The sequence below is a fragment of the Centruroides sculpturatus genome, unplaced genomic scaffold (genome assembly GCF_000671375.1).
Source record: "Centruroides sculpturatus isolate CEXI.00-Female unplaced genomic scaffold, Cexi_2.0 scaffold903, whole genome shotgun sequence".
Lineage (NCBI taxonomy): Eukaryota > Metazoa > Arthropoda > Arachnida > Scorpiones > Buthidae > Centruroides > Centruroides sculpturatus.
In genome coordinates this window covers 128,527-152,874 of record NW_019385049.1, presented here as the reverse complement: position 1 = coordinate 152,874, position 24,348 = coordinate 128,527, and the positions used below count along the sequence as shown (strand labels likewise).

The 24,348-nt window shown below is 39.0% G+C and overlaps 2 protein-coding genes across 3 annotated transcripts in view; one reads left to right on the top strand and one right to left on the bottom strand.

Moving 5' to 3' along the window:
* LOC111633913 (ELMO domain-containing protein 1-like) overlaps positions 1-3,349 on the top strand; it is a 32,327-nt gene extending 28,978 nt beyond the window's left edge. The window contains exons 10-12 of the mRNA XM_023378569.1: positions 2,515-2,583; positions 2,652-2,785; positions 2,850-3,349. Of these exons, the coding sequence (XP_023234337.1) occupies positions 2,515-2,583; positions 2,652-2,785; positions 2,850-3,010 (364 nt within the window). The 3' untranslated portion in view covers positions 3,011-3,349. The remainder of the gene's footprint in view (positions 1-2,514; positions 2,584-2,651; positions 2,786-2,849) is intronic.
* LOC111633926 (restin homolog) overlaps positions 3,314-24,348 on the bottom strand; it is a 101,202-nt gene continuing 80,167 nt past the window's right edge. For both annotated transcript variants that reach the window (XM_023378583.1, XM_023378582.1), the window contains exons 6-15: positions 18,020-18,267; positions 16,729-16,810; positions 8,850-8,954; positions 8,729-8,784; positions 8,541-8,646; positions 8,265-8,437; positions 5,346-5,465; positions 5,183-5,280; positions 4,932-5,074; positions 3,314-4,867 (exon numbers count right to left, since the gene is read on the bottom strand). In XM_023378583.1, coding sequence (XP_023234351.1) covers positions 3,849-4,867; positions 4,932-5,074; positions 5,183-5,280; positions 5,346-5,465; positions 8,265-8,437; positions 8,541-8,646; positions 8,729-8,784; positions 8,850-8,954; positions 16,729-16,810; positions 18,020-18,267 — 2,150 coding nt within the window. In that variant the 3' untranslated portion in view covers positions 3,314-3,848. The remainder of the gene's footprint in view (positions 4,868-4,931; positions 5,075-5,182; positions 5,281-5,345; positions 5,466-8,264; positions 8,438-8,540; positions 8,647-8,728; positions 8,785-8,849; positions 8,955-16,728; positions 16,811-18,019; positions 18,268-24,348) is intronic.

The window sequence follows — 24,348 nt, the reverse complement described above, 5'->3', positions numbered from 1 at the left end:
CAATTTCATGGGATTGAGTATACAACATTTGTTCTTTTCATTTAGCTAAATTATAATTTCTTATAATAAGTCATACATTTTTATTTTTTATGTAATGAAAAGTAAACAATTAAATCTTGCCACCGAGATCCATACTTCCGGCTTCTCCAAACACACCATCGTTCACTTGATATGTTACTTTGCAGACTGCCAAAAAAAAAAATTGATTTCAATGGCAAGATTTAATTGTTTACTTTTATTAAATAATTTCTTAATAATAAATTGTTTATTGGCAGCCCACAAAGTAATATATAAAGTGAACATACAGTGTGTTTGGAGAAGCCGGAAGTATTTATGATGACTAACAAAATGACTTAAATCCTACAAATGCAGAAGCATTAATGTTTCTTCAGTTTATCACTTTCGAATTGTGTTTATTAACAAATAATATTTACTCATGATCATTTATTCACATTATATTTGCTCTGGAAAAATCCTGGGAACTTTCACGGGAAGTCTGTTTCAAATACGTCTGCCCCATTTATCGCCAAACAGCTAGTCCCATTGTGACCTGGCCTAATGCATGACAGGCACGGTAAAAAAAAAAAAAGATCCTCTTAGGAATAAACAGCAATATTTTAAATGTTAAAACATGAATGGAATGAAAATATCTTTCTCTCCCCAAACTAAAATGGCATTATTTGGCTGACCAGTTCGATTTTGAGGACGTATTCGGTCCGAATATAGAATAAGCATGTTTAGTATTTGGCCAAATACCAAACATTTACTTTGTGGCCGCACATATCCGAATATCAATTAATGCCAAATATTCGGTCCAACACTAAAAATTTGTTCATAAGCAATGGAAGGATGTTAGTTTCTTTGAACTGATATTTTTTTTAGCTTACTAGAGAATTTGTTAATACTAGTTATAAATCTGAATGCATATCTATATGTAATTTCATTTTTTGACCTTTTCCACTCAGTAGGCTCTAAGAGGGTCTTTTTTTATACCATGCCTGTCACGCATTAGGCCAGGGTCACAATGGGACTGGCTGTTTGGTGATAAACGGGGCAGACGTATTCGGAACAGACTTCCCGTGAAAGTTTCCAGGGTTTTTCACTTGAGAATTTTTCACACAAAATGATTCTGGAAATAGTTAAACAGTAATGCATCGTGCACCATGTAATCTTACCTTCCTGTTTTAGTTTTTTAGAAAATTTTTATCATGAAAATGATGAATTTTCAGCTTTTTTATGGCACTTCTTATAAAATAGCTTGGCTTCAATCTTTACAAAGGAACGTTTGAAGAAGCTATAAAATAACTACAGTAGAATTCTAATGATTTAAACCATCATTTGTCCTCCTCTCTCACTGTCATCACACTGTCGTGTCATGCAACTGCACGATCAGCAACACCTATTTGCTATGACAGAGTAATCGGCAGGATGCTACTCGCACGTCAATAAATAAATATAGTACGTGCACAATACCATGCTGTTACTCCATAATTTCGTTCTTTACGTGTTAATTCACATATCCGAATCAATTCGGATAATCAGAAATCTACTGTAGTTGTATTTTATTGCCATTAGAATTGTGGATCCACAGAACATATAATCTTTTGCTGCTTCTTAATGCCCTCGTCTGTGAAATTTATTAGAGCCACGTTTGAAACTGTTGCTTAGAATTCAGTTTTAAGTTTGATTGACAGTTAAAATAATATACGACATTGTTTAAAAAACTATAGCTATTTCCTTGCTTAAATTTAGGAAGATTTACTTAATAAAGTCAATGATTAGTACTTTTGTAAGCATTTCTTTTTGCTATTAAAGGCAGTGTTTTTAGCATTATTTGCTTGATTAACAATCCAGCAGGATGAATTTGTTTCTCTTTAATAATTAGTTTAACCTAATATTTCACAAATTTCTGATAAACATCAAAAAATTTCAGTTTGTTTCAGGCAACAGAAAATTTGGTTTGATTTCTATTCTGAAAAGAATCATAGAATTTCTATCATGGCAAATGGATTACCGTCTTAGTAATGTTTAAAGCATTTGTTAATTTTCTCCCGAAAAAAATTTCATATATTTATGAGATAAAATATGTGTTCAAAAACTTTCAGTTTTACTTTGTCAAATAAACTAATGTAATAACATGGATATTAACCAGAACTTCAACGGTGGTATGGTGTATTATTCGTGCAAAATGCAGGATGATTCACAAGAAACCAAATGCTTACTTTGTTCACTGCCTCGTGGTTGTCACATTTGAATGTAATAGAAAACATGATGGACTGCTTCGTCATGAAATAATCGTTTCGCTCTCTGTTTCATTTTATATGGAGATATTCTGCGTAATAAGTATTTGGTCCCAAGTGAATCGCCCCGTATTGTTACTTTGGATATTATTGCATTCACTTTCTCACTCGTGTCCCATAGAAAACTTAATTTTTTATTTGAGAATTCGTTAGATGAAATTTTTAACGGCTTTTACAAAATATTATATCGTATTGGATTTTTATTCCCATTTAGGTTTTTTGCCATGAAGCACAATTCGGCTGCCAGGCACGTCCTCTCTCACTCCCAGCATCCCACTTACGGGTAAGCGAGACACTTTCTTGAGTCAGAAAACCATTAATAAAAGACACTCATTACGATCGTTCTTTTAGATATCCGTTTGCAATCACCGGTATCAATCTCACCAGCATGACTTACCAACTGCTGATAACGGACAAACTGAAAAATCACATATACAATACCGTTTTTAACAGAGCTAGTATTACGGATTTCCACCAGGCTTACTGTAAGTAAGATCTTTAACTCACGTGCAGAGTTTATGTTCCGTACTAATTCAAAATTTTTTGTAGGCTACGTCTTCTACGAATTTGATAAATTCTGGTTAAAGGAGAAACCTCAAGATGTTATGGAATTCAACAGGATCAGGGACAAATTCGAAGATCATCTCCTGACATATTTGTCCAAATACAAGGCGGCTTTAAAATTAAACTTGGTCGTGGAAACTCTGTGATGGAGTCGTCCCGTAGAAGCAAACTTTGCAGCGGGTATTAAATTAAGCTAACTCGAATTTTATGGTACGTATTAATTTCAAAATCTCTGTAAATATTTTATACAAACGCGTACAATTTAAGCATCGCGCGGTAAATGAGACTAATGTTAGAATGGATGTATCCCTGGAGATTTTTTTTTAGCCGTAAGTGCTCATCTATAATATTAGACTACATTCCAAGATGTAAAGATTTACGCAGTTTATTTTAACTTGTTCGGAAAGGTCTGTAAAGTGTATTTCTCTGGCGACTGCATAAATAAACGGTCACGATGTTGACAATAGACTTTTATTGATCTATAACTGAAAAGAATTTCGTCCATGGTGCATTATTTACAGTATACACAGAGGCTTCATTTTTTAATTGTCATCCACGCACACAGACAGTTACGGTCGTCTCCACTGACTTCCGTGCCAATTTTAATTATTAAGGCAACGAGATTTAAAGTAAGTAAATCTGCCTAGATTATTCGAGCTGCCGACAACAATTCCTAAGTACCTGTTAATACATATATATTAAATGATCGGTCTAAAGAAGAAATACAACACATCTCTTTATCACTCACTATCTCATGTCGAAAATTAATGGTCCCGAAAGCAAACCTGAGTTACTCGAAAAAGATTTGACTAGTATCTTTATTATAATTTATGAATCACAGTTTTGCATAATAAATACAGATAACTAACAAAAATAGTTTAAAATAAATACAAATTAGTTATCAATGAACATCTGGATCACTGGACATGATTATGAATGGAAGTACGGTAAATCGAATCTATTGGCGATTCGCATCAAAAGTAGTTACGACGTCTTTTCAGACTCGGAAAGGAAATCCTCGCAGCTCGTGTCTAAATTATTGGAATCCGACACATCCACGCTGCATTCGTGGTCGTGTTCCTCTTTCTGCGAATGAACGTTCCTCGCTTTCTGTCCTCCGAAAGCGTAAAGCTGCAACGATTCATCGTTAACGACCCGAGATAAATTGTTAACCATGGCTTCTCCCGCAAGGTTTCGAGGCAGAGAGAGGGACCATCCCTCTCTTTGGATGAGAGAACAACTGAAATCCGATTGTTCTCTCTCCCCGGGGTGATGGTCGTCAAATAAAAAATCTTTCGAATTACTGTCGTTAGACGATTCTTCTTCGCTAAACGAACAAATCGTGTGCTGGCAATAATTAAGAGGAAATGGACCATTGCCACTCAGTGTAGGATTTTCCAATTCGTAACTGAAAGCCCTTGGTTTTTCTTGTTCGTCCGACTCAACGAAATCTTTGAAGTCCAACAGTTTATAATTTGGCCGTTCTTCACTTGTTTGGAGTGTCAGTTGATCACAACAATGTGCTGTGGCTTCTGTACAAGTAGTACATTCTTCTTTTACAACATTGTGAATTCCATTCTGAATTACAGAGCTGTCGTTTGTGTTTTTATCCAACATTGATTTGGCACAGGTTACGGATTCGTCAGAATTGATCGAATCCGATATTTGATCGTCCTTCGGGGTTCTGTTCTTGTCTGCATTCTGCGATTTTTGTTTTTGTTTACGAGGAGAACTTTTCGCTTCCACCTTACACCTTCTCGAGCAGGGAGCTGCAGGGGTGGCTGCCACAAACGAAGGTGTTCGAACCGGAGAGGAGCATTTTCTGGGAGAAAGAGGAGGTTTCTTACACGCACTTTTAGAATTTGAAACATTTTGTGAGATCGTTTCTTTAGAATTGCCGGAAGACTCGTCGATGCTATGAAAAAACATCGGGGGTAAGCTTACGGACTGTTTGCTTGGTGATTTGAGGGGAGAGAATAGCTTTTCAAACACTTCAGGAGAGCCTGAAAAGGCAAAATTGATATGAAATAAAATTATTATAAATACTAAAGTATCAAAAATACATACTTGATAGAGAGTTTAAGAAGTTTGCTTCAGCAGTCTGTTTTAACTTCCACAGTAATTCTTCATTTTCCATGGAAAGTCGCTTGTTTACTTTAGATTCCTTTTCAAAACTCTCTTTCAGGCTCTCATGATCGCAAGACAATTGCCTAAAAATTATTTATAATTAATGTTAAACGACGAATCGACAGTCATTGATTTGTAAAGCTCGAATATTTTAGTTTATTCGTGAAGCATTCCAAAAAACGGCAACAAACCTTTCTTTTTGAACTTTCTCATTGACCAATGCTTGTAGATCTTCCGCTTTCGCTTGTAACATTTTTATCTTTTCTTTTGCAACGGGCAATTTTTCAAGCTAATTACAAAATAATAATTTTATTTAACATAAAATGTTTTATTCTCTAAATCTAATCACATTACCTCTTTTTTCATTTCTAAATTTTCCTTCCTGAGAGCATGAATTTCGTTTCTTTTCATGTCCAAGACCGTCTTCAAACTGTCCACTTCTTTTTCCAGGTCAGCTTTCTTTGCCGAAATCCACTGAAAAAATAAAAGCCGATTTTAAAATTTGATCTGTTTAGTCAAGTGTTTAAGAGTCACAATTCCAAATGCGAGCCTTAAATAGATATGGCAAGTTCTATTACATTTGTTACCAAACGTTTTTCAGATTTTGATAAATATGTCAAAGATCACTAAAATTGAGAAGAAGACAGATATTTCATAATCATCATTTTCACATCCTTCTGAATTCCACCCATCAAAAAAGCCCACCGAGTACCTTCTTACCTGATCTAAGTTCTATTAAGTTTTTCTTACATAGTTTTGTATATAGGCCTGCAATAAGTGAAAACGAAAGAAAGCAAGATTCGGCAAATACGGCGGATGTTCGATTGTTTTGCACCAGAATTCGTTAACTAATTTTTGGGTGACCGATAGACCGAGAACGAGTACCATCTTGACGGAATACAATTTTCCACGTATTGAAATAAGCAATTGCTCAAAATTGCCTATTGTTAAGTAAAAACGTCTGCTACTTGTTGCTAATTTCTGCCTCCCAACAGTTAATATGTAACGAACGAGTCCATAGAAATTCCATCAAATCAACAACATTATGTCTTTGGGGGACTATTGATTTTATACGCGAAAAGTCGAACCAATGTCTATTTTTTGTTTCCAGTTACAGGGAAGTTAAAAAACGATTTATTTTTGAAGAAAAAGCAGTCTACTGAATATTTCCAAAATCTACATATAAATGGTAATTGGAACTCTAAGCATAAATAAATATTTGGTTAAACATTATATAGTACTGTCAGGGTTGTATAGAATGAGCTATAAATTATATACACTTGTTCGCACTGATATTTGTAAAATTTGAACACAATAATGACACTGTTTTACCTTTTAACCAATGATTTCTTATCCACCCCTATCCCATGTATAGTGGTACCGACAGAGCCCATTGGCAAGACTGTAGACCTGGGAGAGTTGATTATTTTTTCATTCCATCGAAGCTGTGGGTCCTATCAAACATTTTTCTATGGGATGCACGTGCCGTACTCTTTTATGCAATTTTTTCATGACATTCTTTGGAATATATCCACCACTCAAAAAGAGGGATAGATGTACGTACCTTCTCGGCACTAGAAACAACCGGAAGGTGACGCCCGGCGAGATTTTCGGTTTTGACACCCGACGGTATCGATACTTTTGTTTTATGATATTGGCACATCAAATACAAGTTCTAACCAAAACAGCTGCAATGTGTTTTTTCTCTATAAAGGTAGTGAGAGAGCATCTCAGTTTCATCAAGAAAAATGCCAAATATACAACCCAACAGTTCAAGATGAACTAATGGAAACAACAGGCCGTGGATACATCTGGGGCACTGAAAAAGGTTATTTATTATCATAGTTAATAAAGTCACAGAATTTACCAATAAAGAAATCCTGTCCTTGTGCCTGAGGTTTGCAGACATGTTTTATCTTTGCAACAAGCAAAAAGCAGTTTGTAGACAACTTGAGTGGACTCAAGATCTTAATCACATTTGAAATGTCAACAAGTCTTTGAAGAATGGTTCAATTAGACATTTCCAAGACAAGGAGATAGACCTACGATGGTATGGCAACAATGCTGGTGTTTAAAATTTGATCAAAGAAAGTGTGCCATTGGCCTTTTACTTCCTTTGTCTCAATTACACACATGCAAACAGCCATAAACAGTGTGCACTTCTTTTTCCACAACAGTTCTGCTGCTAATACTACCTAAAGCAATGTCCCAGGGTCGAATGCCAGATGTGCTTTGATACTCTTTATGAGACGAGCGATAGTATTGTCATTGGACACTATGCCATTGCGAAGCCAGATCTATTTACCAAACCTTTTGAACAGCTTCATCATGATATTCATAAATTTGAATGCCCTTAATAGTAGTACAATTTGGGATTTAGCTGCAAAATTTCAAATAAAGAGATGACTGGTTTTCATTGATGAAAGAAATCTCAGTTGCAAAGGAAAATGTTAACAGTATGCATTTTGCCTGGTTCATTGCAGTAGTGGAATTCAGAAAGAAAATTTGTCATAACCTCATTTGGTAACATCCAGCAGATTATTCAAGAGATACTACAAGAGGACGATTCAGGAAACAAAAAAACAGTACAACACAAACACACAAGAGAACCTTAAATATAAGAAAGAATACGACAAATGTTTTCGAACTGTAAATAAGATCCACATTGGGTCTTATGTATGTTCCAAAATTTAACGGGGGACAGAACATGATGTATTTCAAATATGTAAAAATTAGGTCTGGGTATCTACAATACTTCACAGATGTTGTTTGCACTCGCATAACATATATAATTATTATAAAATAACAAGACTTAGGGCACATGTTGAATCTGCGCTGTCGTAAAAAGACTGTTGTGTGAACGAGACATTTTTTCATCTTTGATATTAATGTACCTCTCTTTTTTCAGACTTGTTGCTGAATGTATTTAGGGTTCTCTTTTGTTATTGTGTTGTATTCTTCCAGCCCATTAAACTTATTTTTCATTTAAAAAATCTTTGAGGAGGAAGTAAGCCACTTGAAGCCATTCTATTTGGACAATTTGGATCGTGGCAACGTAACTTATAATCTTATATCAAAACACGACTAACCATTGAGATTTGGTTGAATACTGCATCGGAAGGCCAGACCATTCCTTCCAATTTCATAAAAGCATTGACAATCGGCATACAAACGTTTGGAAAGAAATTATCATTGACTGAAGTTTTGCAAATAACTTTTTAAGATTATTGCAAAGTAGGGATTGCTAAAATTCTTTTGTGATAGATGTATTACCTGTATTTTAGTGTCAGTATCCCTTTGGAGTGCCTCTTCCACCAGTTTGGCTTGATGTTTCAGACCTTTGCATTGTTGTTCCAATTCTTTCAATTGATTACTCAATAGTATTCTTGTCTGTTGATGGTTGTATTCTATTTCTTCCAATTCTTCTGCATGAAATCTCTTCATATCTAAAGACAAATTTGTGTCGTTAAATTACATAAAGTGCTTTACTTTTAAAAACTCGGTCGGTTCTTTCGAACCAAATTTTTAGGTCTCAAACTAATGACTAACCTTCTATTTGCCGCTGATGGTTACTTTCCAAATCGATCAACGACATGGTATGTTTCTCTTTGGCTTCCTGATATTGTTTCATGTGAGCTTCAGACATTTCTGCTAGCTTTTAATAAATATTAAAAAGATGAATATTTTCTAAAAATTAACTTAGTACAATATTGAATAATAATAAAATTTTCTCTCACCTGTTGTTCGTGGATGTTCTTTAACTCCCGAATTTCTGCGGTATGTTTGAGAGTCACTAAGAGAAAAACCTCATCAATTACAACGTACTTTTAATTCTTCGAACGACTGGAATTTACTTACGTTCTTCGACAACTTCTTGGTAAGTCTTATTCAGCTTATTGGCCAGTTCGCTAAACTCACTGGAGTGCTTCATTTTTAATTCTTCAAATTCGTTTTTATATTGTTCTGTAATTTATCGGTAAATACAATATTATATAATTGTTGGGAATTTTAATTGTTATATAATTTAGTAAGTAAAAACCAGAGAGAACGCAAGGAAGGTGCTTTGGTCAGTCAGCGCCAGAGTTAAGAGACTAGAAGTGTACATTAAGCAGAGCCAAGTCTCCTTCTTTTGTTTTAATAAATTACAAATAAACGTTGTTGGATTGAAACTGAAAGTGTCTTTATTTATAAGAAACACAGCAAAACATTAACATGGTAGCAGATAGTAGTTGTGACTAAAGATTCGACACAGAAGTCGTCAGATTTGTCAAGAACAGCCGAGTCGCCATTTTGTTGTGCCAGACTACACTCAACGAAAAACCGCCATTACCACGTGTAATGGCGGTTTCTCTAGCACATTTAAAATTAATTGCTAGATACTTGGAGATGGAAATAATGAATATAGGTATAGAAAAATTGATGAAAAATAACTGGGAAAACTGGAAGTTTCAAGTTAAAATATTACTAGACATCTGGACTGCTGGGAAGTTGTAACAGGAATGCATAAAAAGGCAGAACACCCTGGCAACAATGTTAATACAACAGAGAAAGAAAAATATGAGAAAGAGTTGTTGATCTGGTCCAGAGCAGAAAAAACTTCCAAATTGGTGATAGGCACTTTCAGCGATAAGAAATTGGAAGACATCAAATGAAATGGGAAACAAACTACTTATCATGTATGAGAAAAAGTCATATCTGTCAAAGGAAATTGCACTAAAGGAATATCACTTGTTTAAATATGAAGATGGAGAATCTATAACATTATGTTTTCTAGATTAGAAGGAATAAGAGAAAAACTGAGAATCTTTGACAAAACTGAAGATAACGATTCAGTGGTATTCAAAATAATCACAGTCCTTCCCCCAGAATATAAACACTTTGTGACAGCATGGGAATCTATGGATGAGAACAAGAAATCTTGAGACTCTGATGGCAAGATTAAAACTGGGAGAGATTGAGAAAGACAATGGACGGGCTGAGGCTCTAAAATTAACAGCATATACAGTAAAAAGTGGAACTGGAAAAATTCAAAAGAGAACAGAGGAAGAACAACAACTGGTATAGTTTGTTTTGGATGCAATAAGCCAGGACACAAACAAAATCAATGTTTTACTATCTGCAGAACCTGTGGAATGAAAGGACGCATTGCCAAAAAGCACAAAAAGGGAAAAGGGGTTAACGTTAGTGTAGTGAACAAAGAAGAAACTGAAGCATGGGTCACTGGAAGAAATCAAATGCAATCCAAACTAGGTATATGGCAGCTACTGATCATATGACGAGCAGGAAAGAATGGTTCAAAGTATACAAACAATACACCTCTCCTGTAGTGATAAAAGTGGGAAATTGTTCTGAGATGCTCAAGCTGAGCTCTATGCTATCGAAAGAGCAATTATGTGGGTAACAAGAACCCATGTGTCTGATCAAATCATAATAAATACAGATAGCAGATCTGCTTTAGATACTCTACAACAATTTGCTGATACTAATGCAACAGCTTTAAATATTAAACAAATAATAAATCAAAGTGGAATTAACATCAAAATGAAATGGATAAAGGCCCATAGTGGCATATTTGGGAACGAGAGAGCGGACCTCCTAGCTAAGGAGGCGGCACACATGACTGACGTGACTCAAGGCAGGATCCCCATTTCGGGGATAAAGAGACTACTCAGAGACGAAACCATCGCAGAGTGGCAAGACAGATGGTCATACTCTCAGAAAGGAAGACACACGTTTTGGTTAATACCAAGCGTGGAAGAACGAGTCAAAGAACTCAATTGGCTCCCTATGGATCACATCAATTGTCAACTACCGTGTTTCCCCGAAAATAAGACAGTGTCTTATATTAATTTTTGCTCTGAAAAAGGCGCTAGGTCTTATTTTCAGGGAATGTCTTATTTTTTCCAGGAAGAAGAATTCACATTTATTATTGAACAAAAAAATTCCCAAGTCGAACTTAGACGAGTGACGTATATCCGGTGTGTCGAACTGTCGCCTTTTTATAGCGTCAACATCAGACTCGATGACCAATTAGTGCTTACTGAACCGTAGCACTATGCAAATGTCATGTAGCGTAATTCCCGCCCGACCAATTAGCCATCACCAGCCGTAACGTTATGCAAATCTGTGATTCCCAAGCCATAGTCTTATGCAAATCATGCCGTGTGGCGTAATTGTCTGATGACCAATCAGTGGCTGTACTTTCAAAAATCCAAAGGCCATCTTCAACCATCTGTCGATGACCGTTACGACTAAAAAAACTTCGCTAGGTCTTACTTTCAGTGGGAGGTCTTATATTTCGCAATTCAGCAAAATCTGTGCTAGGTCTTATTTTCTGCAGATGTCTTATTTTCGGGGAAACACGGTATATACAGGCCACGGGAATTGCTACTCATACTTAAAGAAAATCGGTAAAAGGCAATCAGAAGTATGCGATTGTGGTAGCGGCATTCAAGACATAAGTCATCTATTACTTAACTGTTACAAGTATGATAAAGAAAGGACAGAAATTCTAAGTCTTCATCATTTAAACACTGGAAATAATGACCTACAACTCTATAACCTCATCAGAGATAAGTGCCTCAAACATGACCTCAGGACCTTCGTGAGAAGGACACTTTTGTAAAGGTCCTTTTGAGAAAGTCCTCTTCACCACCTATTGACCGGAAAGCTTCCGGCACATGCTTGTCAAGTTAGACAAGCAGGCTGTACAGTGTTATTTATGTATTTTATAATTTTTTACTCTATGTACTTAATGTCAATTTGTAATATTGTTAATTTTAATAAACGAAACGTCCTCCTTGTGATGTGAAAATGGGAGAAGGATGATTCTGATCCCCGAAAGGGGAAATGATGACCATCAAATGAAAAAAAAAATGTTCTGAGATGCTGGCTATTGGAGAAGGTTCCACAGCTGTGAAATTTTCTCTCAGCAGATATGCATACAAAAGTGTAGAGCTAAAAATAGTTCTTCACATACCCAAATGTGGAAGAAATTTACTCTCTATCACAACATTAGTTAAGAAAAGACTCACTTATGAGTCTGATAATGAAAAAGAAACAGACAAATTGTGGCTAAAGGTTTAAAAGTTGGACAGTACTACATGCTTATGACAGTAGTAACCCAAGAGGGAGAAGTACATGTAGTGAATGCCATTGACCCCTTGCAACTGTGGCATGAAAGACTTTAATACATCAGAATAAAAGGCATGTAAGTGAATGGAAATTGAGGAGACTACAGATATTATCTTCACATTTATTAAATGCTGCATGATGGGAAAAGCTCATAGGATGCCTTTTAGCAAAAGTGAAACTGGCACTCAAGATTCATGTGGATATTGGAGGACCAATGGAAATTAGTTCTATAGGTGGCTCCAAATACTACATCCTGTTCAGAGATGATTTCTCAAATTTTCAAGCTGTAAAAACACTAAAAGCAAAAGAAGAAGTACCTGACCAGTAAAGAACTTCATAGCATATATAGAGAATCAAACAGGAAAAACAGTGAAAGCTATTCATACTGAATCAAAAATTGTCCAATTACTTAGAGTTTAAGGGCATCTGTCATCAGATAACAGTAGGGTATACTTCTGTACAAAATGGACAAATAGAAAGAGATAATAGAACAATAGTTGAGCTAGCAAGATCCATGCTGTATGCAAAAGGACTTGACAAAAACTTGTGGGCTGAAGCAATACATACAGCAGTTCATGTCATCAATTTGACAGGAAAAAGCAGTTTCACAGACAGAACCCCAATTGAAGTATTAACAGGAAAGAGAATCCGCACTGATCATTTGTGTGTATTTGGCTCCAGATGTTCCTGAAACTAGAAGACAAAAACTAGACCCAAAGAGCAAGGAAGGAATCTTTGTAGGGTATGATCAAAATATAAAAGGATAGAGTTTTGGTTGGAGGAAAGGTTGGAATCTTCAGAGATGTTGTCTTTGATAAGGAACTAACAGCAACAACACAACTGAAAATGGATGTGGATAAAAGTGAAATAAATAATCACCCTTGTTATACTAGTGAAGAAACTGTGACAAGTGCAAATGCAACAAATAACAAGGAAGACTACAAAGCAAAATTGAGAAATAGAGAAACTTTAAAGAATGTAAAACCGTTTCAATTACATGAGCTGCCAAGTGCAAACATAGCTGAGATTGCAGAACCACTCAATGTGTTTGAAGCAGTACAATCAAATGAAAGACAACATTAGTTAGCAGCAAAGAAAGAATTCTGTGCTCTAATAAAGAACAAGACCTGGGGATTAGTGACTTTACCAAAAGACAGGAAAATTATTGATAGTAAATAGTAAATGGATTTTTAAAATTAAAAGAAAGCCAGATGGCTCAACTGCGAGATATAAAGCTCGACTAATAGCCAAGGGATGTACACAGAAACAAGGTGTAGACAATAAGGAAACATTCTCACCAGTGGCAAGGTTTGAGACAATCAGAACTGTACTCTCAATAGCAATAAACAGGGCCTCTTGTTAAAGCAGTGTGATGTGAAAACAGCCTTCTTGAATGGAGATCTGAAGGAAGATGAGTCAACCAGAAGGCTTTGATGATAGAACTGGGAGAGTTCGTAAACTAAACAAGAGTTTATATGATCTAAAACAAGCACCTCGATGTTGGAATGAACAAATACAGATCTTTCTAATTAAAAAAGGATATAGGTTAAGTCAAACAAACTCTTGTTTGTATATCAAAAAACAGAAAAAGGTCTGTGTTATTACTGTATGTGGATGATGGATTAATTGCAGGTAAAGATGCAGAGGAAGTACAGAATCTTCTAGAGGAATTAAAGTCAGAATTTGAAATAGTAAAAGGAACACTTGAGCATTTTCTAGGAATTGAAATACACATCAAAACTGACAAAATTATATTGAAACAAACTAAATATATTGAAAGGATCCTACATGAATTCAATATGAGTGACTATAAGTCAATAAGTACACCCATGGAAGGAAAAGAAATATACAAAAAGGAAGGGAAACAAGTGCATGTACCTTACAGAGAAGCAATTAGTGCACTATTTTATCTTGTAACACAAACCAGGCCTGATCTATCCTTCTTAGTGAATAAATTAAGTCAGTTTTGTGAGCATTCCCATCTAGTACATCGGACTGTTGTTAAATGTACTTTTCGCTATCTAAAGGAAACTGTGAACCATGGATTGGTGTTTCACTGTCCTCAACCGAAGCAGAACTGAAGCTGTAAGTGAATCAACGAAAGAACTTCTCTTGTTCAAGTACCTAATTGTAGACCTGGGACTCGAGTGCAATAAAACTTATATTTCAAGTGCCATGCCTAGCTAAACCAAAGTGCCACATGCCTAGCTAAAAATCCAGAATTTTCAAGGAGGACACTTGATACTATTTTGTTTGAGAAAAATTCCATGAAGGAGAATTTGAGATCAGATATTGTCAAAGCAATATTCAGCTGGCAGACATGCTAACCAAAGCTCTGCTTAGAGAAAGTTTTGAGCAGATCAAAAGCGGGTTAGGTTAGAAAGGATTGTTGCTCAGAGTTTTGCATTCTCTTTGGTTTTTAGCTTAAGGGAGAGTGTTGGGAGTATTTAATTTAGTTAAGTAAAAACCATAGAGAATGCGAGGGGGTGCTGTGGTCAGTTGGTACCAGAGTTAAGAGACTAGAGGTGTACCTTAAAAAGCAGAGCCAAGTCACCGTGTATTCTTTTGTTTTAATAAATTACAAGTAAACGTTGTTGGATTGAAACTTATAAATAAAGACACTTTAAGAAACATGGCAAACCATTAACAATAATAAAATATGAAATTTGTGGTCTCATATTCAAATATTTTACGTTTCTGCTAATGACCAATTGAAAGAGAAGTCCAATCTTTTACCGAAATGATTTTGGAACGCTCGTCCTACTGTACCAACTTATATTTTATAACAAAACTACAGAGTCAAATTGAATGTTTTACACTCATAGGAAGGAATTTAAGCAATTACAGGAAAGCCTTAAATTATAGAATTCAAATAGTCTGGAATTGAATAGAATGGCACTAGTGTACACATTAACAAATGTATAAGGTGTCGGGCTAGTTTATAACATACATGGGTAAACTACCACCAATGGTTTTGTAATGCCTTGGTCCCAAAAACATCAGTACGGCAGAAGCGTAGTGCACATAATAGTAGTTGAAGGCCCAAGATTTATTATCAATTGTTTGGTATATTCTAGAATAACTTCTGATAATGCAGCCATTGTTAATGGATAGCGCATTCTAAGACGTAAAAAGACGATCATACGAGGCACATCCTATTCTCTTTCGCTTCGTTTTCAGTGCTCAAAAGTCTTTTTTAAAGCTTAAACTTGTCGATTCTAACATTAGTTTATAAACCAAAACATGAAGAATGCTATATAATCCTGTTTTTGAACTGTAAATAATTCTTATTATGATAGTTCTTTACACTAGTAAGATGCAGCTTGGAGTGACACACCTCGTATAAATGCTTCATATTATTACCGCAATGCGCCACCCTGTTCTTATTTACATTATAAACCCATGAAATGTTCCATGGAATTATAGTGTAAATAAAAATATGTTACAGTAACATCCAAGTTGTAGCAAAATTATCTATATTTACAATTCTTAAATGATACTTGGAGAGAAATTTGGAAAAGAAATGAATCTAGGATTTACAGTAGGATCATATTTTGTCAATTAGAATACATTTATTAGAGGTGCCAAAATGAAAATACAGTAGAGTCCCGAAAAGTGGCCGAGTTTGTGAAAATGCCGGGTTATCAGAAATGGGGTTAAAAAAGAATAAGTACGAGTGTTTCCTCAGAAAATACTGTACTGTACTTGTATGTATTGTTTGCTTGAAAATACAACATAGAATAAACTGCCCAAATACCCTTAAACAAAGGAAAAGTATGTACTTTATGAAGGCGTAGAGCCTTTACTGAAAATTAATGAATACACAGTGTATAGTAATTTACATGATAAAGACAGACCTCAGAAAAATACTTTAAGAGGCATAAAGCTGTCTATAATGAAAACTAACTAGGGGTTTTTTGCCCTGCCATGGTGTGGCCGAGTTATCGAGTGCTGAGTTTTCGGGACTCTACTGTATCATGGAGTTGTCCAAATCTCTGTATTCTTTCTGTGGCACATATTGTTCTAGCTCTCAAAGCAATTTTAAAAATGGATCTGTAATAGACAGAACTATCTTTCATCCGCTTACATGCACTACAATATGTTGACTGCATTCTAAACATGACAATATGTGCATAGTCGTCACCATTATTCGAACAGAAATAAGCAACACGGTTATGTGGGCAGCTCGACAAGACATCCATTGGCGGGACGATGGCAGAAAATGTTTTAATGCATAAAAAATAGAAACTCGCTCTCCACTCTGTTTCGGCAAAAATTTCAGAATATTTTGATGTTTTGTTTCCTCCGGCATTTACCATGCACCATTTTACTCATACATGTGCTTTTCCAGTAATTGTAAGAGGACTATAAACAGTCCATAAAGGCCAATTGTCATCTGTCCAGAAAATTATGAGAAAGAATAGAAAATATACCTGCGGAGAGTTTTGAAAGTGTTTTCATCCAAGAACCAAGTGTTCATTTATCAAACTTTTTCAAACCAATCGACAATATTCCGACAAAGCATTTTTAAAATATAAATCTGTTATAAACTCATATTTATAATTGTAAATCTAAATACTAAAAAACAGTACGGGAGACTTACGTAAGTGTTCCTCTGCTCTGCCCAGAGATTCTTTTGTTTTCTCCAATTCCGACACCAGACGAGTCTGCGAAAAGGGATCCAGCTGCAATGGAAAAGAAACAAAGATCTATATGCTATCTCCGGCATAAGTGCTATTTGACATTTTAAAAATTGTTAACGCCGTAAATGTCCGAGTGGTTTGGTTGAGATCACCGGAGATGCAGGTTCACGGTACATTGAATATCCGTAAGAAACATGTATGCTAGGTACGGAAAATAATGTCACTTTTTAATAGTTTTTTTGTGACTCGTTTCAACCCACACTTGCATATTTTCATAAGATCCAAACGTTTAGTTCAAGCGTAGTCACCAGATATATAAATATCGAAACTTTTTTCTATTAATTTTGATACCTGGATACGATCGAGAAGGCTCTCTTAGCACCCACAGGATGGAAAGATTTTAAACAAACATACACAAATGTAAAATTTTCCTTAATAGAAACTTGTCGCTACGATTGTCCAAAAAGGTAAAATCTTGACAATGGCGTCATTTTGGACGGATCTATATGGGCTATAGATTTGGGACAAAAACAAAATTCCCTTCCACAGTGCAATCGTAACATCCGTCCGCAGCTAGGCAGAGTGTTTTCGCTGTCATTTGCTTTAATCTTTCGACGCATGGCCGTCTGCGACTTCATTACTTTGTTCCTGGAAGTTCCTCCCGTTTCCCCACTAGCTGCAGAGAGACTTTACGATCTTACTGTGGTTGCTGTTATAAACAAAGAAAATAACTTTTCTAGACAAACTGTAAAGTTCCTGCCTTTCTCTGACAACCGGTTTCTTAGATTTTGCAAGGAATTTTGACGAGTTCGTGCAGTCAGTCAGTCCTTTGCAAAGACGACTAAATGTCAAATTTTGACCAAAATTTAATAAATGGGTGACTGCCGCAGACGCTTTACAGACAGACTAGTTCTGGTTTTTGTTGGTGGCTGCGACTGCATCACCCAGGTGTTATTTTTCCTCCTCAAATTAGGACTATTTTTACTGTAAGCATGCAAATAGGCTCCAAGGGAGGACAAGCAAACAATGTCACTCAGTGGCAACTGAACCATAAGAAAGCTAGAAAGTTATTTTCAATCATATACTATTTTTTGCCAACAAATTACACATAGTTTACGGGGCGAAGAGATTTTCGAATTAGGTTGGATGGGCCGGTCGTCAAAATAATTCTCATTAACTTTAACCGTGCCGTTTCAAAACGAAATTCCATCCGCTCCTTCGGTATATAAGATTCGGGAGGAAGAGACTCACCTCTTCGGTCAGGTATCGAAAGAGGACCGCCACGGCGTCAAATCCGAGAGAGGCGTGTCTCAGCTGCATTTTCAGGCGAGTCAGTTCCTTCGTCCTGGACTCGCACAGAGTTCCCAGACGCCGGATCTCTTTGGCCAACTCAACCCTGGTTGTCCACACTGGTTGTTGTTGTTGTTGCTGCTGCTGCTGCTGTTTGTTAATCTGGGCATTGGTTCTGCTGGAGTAGGACGACGGAGGCTGCTTGACCACTGCAAACAAAAAAATTCTACGTGAGAATCTACAAAGTACTTTAGGGAAATTTGTCAGTCGACAATTGTATATCGTACCCGACGTACGGGTCGTATTTTACAAATTTTCAAGCAATCCGGGAATCACTGGAAATAGCGAGCTTTTCGCATCTCCCTTTTGCAAACAAAGTATTGGCTTTTATATAAATTGTAGAACCAACCATATATTTTTAAAACAAATATTGCAATTTATACATTTTTACTATTAGTTCTGATAACGTCCTCGGTTTTGTCTGCTGCAAAGCCAAAGGATATACGTAACGGTTATCGTTGGAGTTTTCGAAAAGACATTTGCACGACCCAAGTACAAGTAATCACAAAATACCATTATTGGCCCCGACGGGCAAAGAAGACCCGGGCTGCCCCGGCTTTCTTCGATTTTGGAGGAGGACGGGTCGACACGACCGCGAAGTTAAAACAATAAATGGCAAAGGGAGAAAAAGGCAAGTTCTCAAATCGACGGAGATGAATTTTGGATTTTTAATACAAAGGAATGCACCAAATACTGGTGGATTTTGTTTATTAATACTCTTAACAATTAGTAAAAATAAGGTTAATTTTTGGGGTTTTGTTAGGCCCAGGAGAAATCTCTGGATCCCACTCCACCTCCTTTAATTATGGCGGCAGAGGCTCCAGACACTAGTAAGAACCAGCTCAGCTTCTGACTATTCCAGTCTACGGTTTCCTCCCGGTAGTAAAAGATTTGGCAGGACCAAGTTTCCTTTCCGCACTCCTCTATCCAAGCCAACCGTTTTCTACGTGGTTTAAAGGAGGAGGCGTCACATAAAAAAGCCATCCGCCCACCTCCCGGACGTCAGTCAAACCCAATAAGTGTAAAAATATCTCCAGTGTGGTAAAGACGTGGTTTTACACCGGTTGTTTTGTTTTACGATAGAGTACGTCGGAACGTCTTTTAGAACCCTCTCTCCGTTGGAATAAAGTTTATCATTGGAAACGTCGTCGCAAAGTTCGCACGTTCGATTCTAAACGTCACGAGTGCCCACTCGATCAGTAAAGGGTCTCGTACGTTCTCGAAAAACGCGTTGTTTTACCTTCGAAGCTTCGAAAGACTCGAGCGCAAAGTTAACAAAATCGATAAATCGTCCGATTGTAACGGATTTTCGTCTCGCGCCGTCGCCCGCGCTCCTAACGGAAATTCCGGTCGGAACGACCGACGGAAGTAGACTCGGCTTCCGGTTCGACCGCGGCCGTCGGTCCCGTCTTTCCGCCGAAAACGAAATACAAAAAGCTCCTTACGTTTGGGACCCGAAGCCGTCCAGTCGTCCCAGGGCGGAATCCGAACGGTTTCTCTTTCCGGGCCTTCCTCCTCCCGCTTCCGGAGTGTGGGGCTCCAACCCCCCGAGCCCGGGGGCCGGGAGAGATCACCGATTCCTCTCCTTCCCACGGGTGGAAGTCCACCCCGAAACAGGAAGGATCGTCGAAGGATTTCCTCTTCCCCACAGCCGTTGGAAACCAACTCTCTTCCCGCCCCTCCGACCCTTTCGGGCTCCGGGCCCGCCGTCCTCCGGAGGGCCTCTCCGTCGGCGGGTAGGGGGACGGTCGGGTCCTCCGACCGCCGTTCCGCCTCAACCCCGGAACTGGACGGAAGGCCTTTCGACCGATCTCCTTCGGACGCCGGAGGGACCGGAAGGACCGACGGCTCGTCCTTCGGCGGGACGCCGCGATCCGACCTCCGGGTTTCGGCTGACCGGGGGAGGGAAAGAGAGTGGGGCCCGGCCTCCTCCTTCCGCTCGTCTTCCTCCCTCTTCGCCTGGGAATCGTCTAGAACAGTCTTTCCTTCGGATCCGATCTTCCGAGAAGAGCGGCGGCGGAAGAGGGTGGGACGTCGACGCCGCTTCTTCCCCTCGTCCGCCGCTTCCGGCGGCGACTTCCGGCCGTCGGGGGGCCCGCGGGCCGAATCCGCCGATCCGGACGGGGACGATTCTTCCTCTTCTTCCTCCTCCTCTTCGGCGTCGTCGCCGTTCCGTCCGCCGCCCTTCCGATCCAGGAACGAGAAGATCCGCAGGAGGCCCCTCCGTTTCCGGTGCCCTCCGGCCGCCTCGGGGGGATCGCGCCGGGCGGCGGGAACGTCCAGATCGCGACTCCACTTGACTCGCATCTCGTCTCCGCGTCGCGACTGCCTATCGAGTGGTCGACGTTGCCAGTCGGCCTTCGCTTCGTCGTCGTCGTTCGGCGTCTTCCGCCGGCGGGAACCGGTCCGACCGGGTTCGAACGTGAGACGCGTCGGTCCCGCGCGCACGATTCGACCCCCGGTCGGGACGAGAGGCGGCCGCTCGTCCCGATTCCGCTTCCGCGGCGCGAAGCGGTCGACGGAGAAGGCGGCGGCCGAGGCGAAGCGGAGGTGCGACGGAACCGGATATATACGGAAGACGAGAGCGGCGACCGGTGGTGTCGGTGCAACGACCTTGGTGGCCCGGAGGTGTTTATATTTAACCCTTTTGTTCGGGAAGAGGAGCGGCGACGGAAGGACGAGGCGCGCCGAGGAGGCCCGACGCGCGCGCGCGCGCTCGGGACGGCGCCGGCGGGCGGGAGACGGGCCCGACCGTTCCGATGACGCCGCCGAGCGGAGGCGTAGAACTCAAAAATCAGATCCGTCGGCGGAAAGGTCGGAGGGAGGAAGCGTCGCACATGCCGTAAATAGCCGACAGTTGGCTGCGACGCGCTCCGTTCCCAAATAAGAATCTATAATTAGTGGCGGGAATTATTTTCGGAGAATTTGGCGGGAATATTCGCTTCGGCCATTCCGACGAAAATTTCGGGACGGGGCGAAGGAGAGCATCGGAAACCGTGTCCTCCGTCTCGGCCGGGGGCGGGCCCGACGGACTTACGCCAGTAAATGGATCGGCCTCTTCACAAGCGGGCCCCAAACGCCTGGGGGGGACTGTCCGGACACGAGAAACGGAGGGAAGGGGCCGTCCGCCGTCGATGTTTACCTCCGTCCCCGTTTTTTTACTATTAATAGAGGGATCCTCCGGCGAGTAAATGGGACGAGGTCGCGGCCCGGAACGCCTCGTATCCAAGTCTAATATCCGAATATAACGCGCGCCGTTTATAGATCGACGGAGGTTCCTACCAAAACCTAATTACCGCGGGAGAGTGGCGTAACACCCTCCACGTCACGCCGTCCGTCTCCAACCGAAATCCGAGAGACCACGTCTACCAAATACGAAGGGACGGGGCACGGATGGGGCGAATCTTTGACTCGTATTTTTTTTTTTTACACCCCGAATTTGGCCAAATGATAGAAATCGTCTCAGGTCTGTCCGTACGTGAAATTGGGAATCAAAAACACAGTAATTATACGGGGAAATTCCCGCCCTCGTCTGAGACGCCCACTACGAAAAACGCCAGAATAATTTCGCGAAATTCTGCGTAATAATTAGTAAGTGACGTCGTACAAACCGCCCGATCGACGGCTGAATAATGATTTTCGGCATTCCCTCCGCCCGAGCTTCTCGTATTAAAAAAAAATACAAGAGATTCGTAATTACGTCAAAGGCGTGTTACCAAATAAGTTACCACCAATCAAGGATAGTTACTGTACAATTAATTGTACAGTACATACCTACCCTTGGATTCTCGCCTCACCGACGGGCCACGTGCGTTTTCCGGGGTTTTCCACGTGTCTAGCACCTAAATATGTCCCGTTTTCCGTAGAAACTCCTCCCGGGAGACACCTACCCCTCGGCAGATCGCCCGTGTTTACTCCATAGATAACACACCGTGGAGTAAACAAAATGGAGGAGGAGGAGGACATTAGTAATGGTTAATCGAAAAAAAAGGATGAGGGTAGACACGTAAGTAGGATTGTAGAGGGATGGACTAAACGAGCCCCTCTATACACTCTTCTGAATATTATTTTAAGAAGTTATTTTATATGCCTAGAATTTGAAAAAAATAATGCAGCAGGGCCCAGTCCGTGAGTGGCGTTATCGGTAAAAGACGGGCAGGTGTTGTGCATTGCAGGTGCATGGGTGGCGGGTGTAGAGTAAAACGGGTTAATTAATAAAAAGCGCGCCGGCTTCTGAGGTGAAAATGGCGCTTTGATTCTTTAGCGCCATCTGTCGAATGGAAGTTTAAAAGTATCTTTTACTCAAGCTCGGTGTTAATGAAGAACAAGTTCAGACGAATTTCATCTGAATTTATTAGAATAGGGTGATGATAACGAGAGGCTTGTTAGAATTAGGTGCAATGGCAAGGAAGGCAGGTTGGGTGGAGCCCAGATAAATAGGATTGCCTTCTGCAGCACTAAAGGGGTTTGGACGGACAATAGAACACTTGGAACATCTCTCCTAAGAGGGTTTTCTATGGAAAAGGAGTCTCTATTTAAGCATTAGATAGGTGAAGAGAACGTGGCCAAACTCCACGCAGTTGGCCTTAGTGGGAACAAATCTGCAGCTGGTGTGGATTTCATTCACTTAACTCTGTGGGTGCATCTCTCTGGAATAATCCAAATGGGTCAAAAAATACTAATTTTTAACCCCTAAATCTTAAAATTTCTTGGGTGGTCCATCTCTCGTCACCTGGCCCCAGGCCCGTATGGATTGTGCCTCCTCCAGCCACACGGATGAAAACGTTACGGCACACTTAGCGTGCAATCGTCTAAGGTTCTGACGGGTCTACGAATTTATGGACAGGTCGGAAACATGGCCAAAATAAATAGCGAGGTGTTAATCTGCATAGGACCCATATACATAGATTAATGTTTTCGCAGATGATCAACCCTGGATGCACACAGACAAATTGTGATTATTAGTGTACACACAGAATATTTTCATTTTGAAATTCACTGTGAAACAAAATTAGGTATAAAAGTTAGAAGCAAATATTATGTATGCAAACTACATTTGTTATTTGTATTTGTTATGTATACAAACAATTGTATTTATAATTTAATTTTGTCAGTTGGAAGCACACAGTTGTGCTCCTGTATTAGTAAATAAATTTTAAACAAGATGTTTTTCGATCAATTCATAATTTGCACACTTTTCTACATCAAAATTAAAACCATACACCGCAACATCTAAAAACAAAATTAATTTAAAACAAATGTCCCTCTTCTTAAAGAGCCAACATCGTACAGTCTGCTGCTCAGTAGTTAACTATGATAATTCCTCATACTCGCAAACACTCCGAGCAACGTTTACCGACCGAAGGAGCAAATATGAGATGTAAATGGAATGGTCCGGGTATGCTCGTGCCACCGACAGCACAACCCTCAATTGTCTACACCTTTGTATTGCTACCGAAGGCAGTAGTTTTGGACACGTACAACAGCAAAACAAAGCTAACTGTCTTTTTTATTAATGTAAACAATAACAATTTTTATCCTTTACAATTGGAGATTCTTTGTACTGTACATTATGCTAAATCTTCCTAAAATGATTCCCAAACACTCGAAAGAGGTGGGAAAATTTATGTATTGTCTTGAACTATTGTGTCATTTATGTTTTTTGAACAAATTTATTCATTTTACTGTAAGCATTGAAGTAGAATTAATGCACTATATGCAGATAGATGGGTGTACAAGTTGTTATAATACTATGTCACAGTGCTGTATTGTATTGTAGATTACCATATCATCAACAATCATCCTTGCCAACTCCTTTAAATACGGCTCTTCGAACATGTTTAGTCGGTCACTCATTATATAATGATAAATAAGTAATAAAAATAGTGCCATCCTATCCTGTGTACAAAGTAATTCTGCTTTGTATAATATATATTGGTTAAGTAAAAGAAAATTTGGAATATTGACCACTAGACAATAACTGTATTGTTGGCAATAATTGGCCGTTTCAAACTTTTTTAATGTGTGTTCTATAAAAGCTATTCCAGAAACATTGAATGGTAATATTAATATAACTTTCTGTTGTCGGTAGCAAAAAATCCTACAGGTTTTCTGTCCTGTCACGTAGCCAATAACTACACAATTTTGCATTTTTGTAAAAAAAAAATGCATTTTGGAATAAATGACTGGCATTTGTAATTTCTAGACATTGGCAGTAGAAAGAATATAAG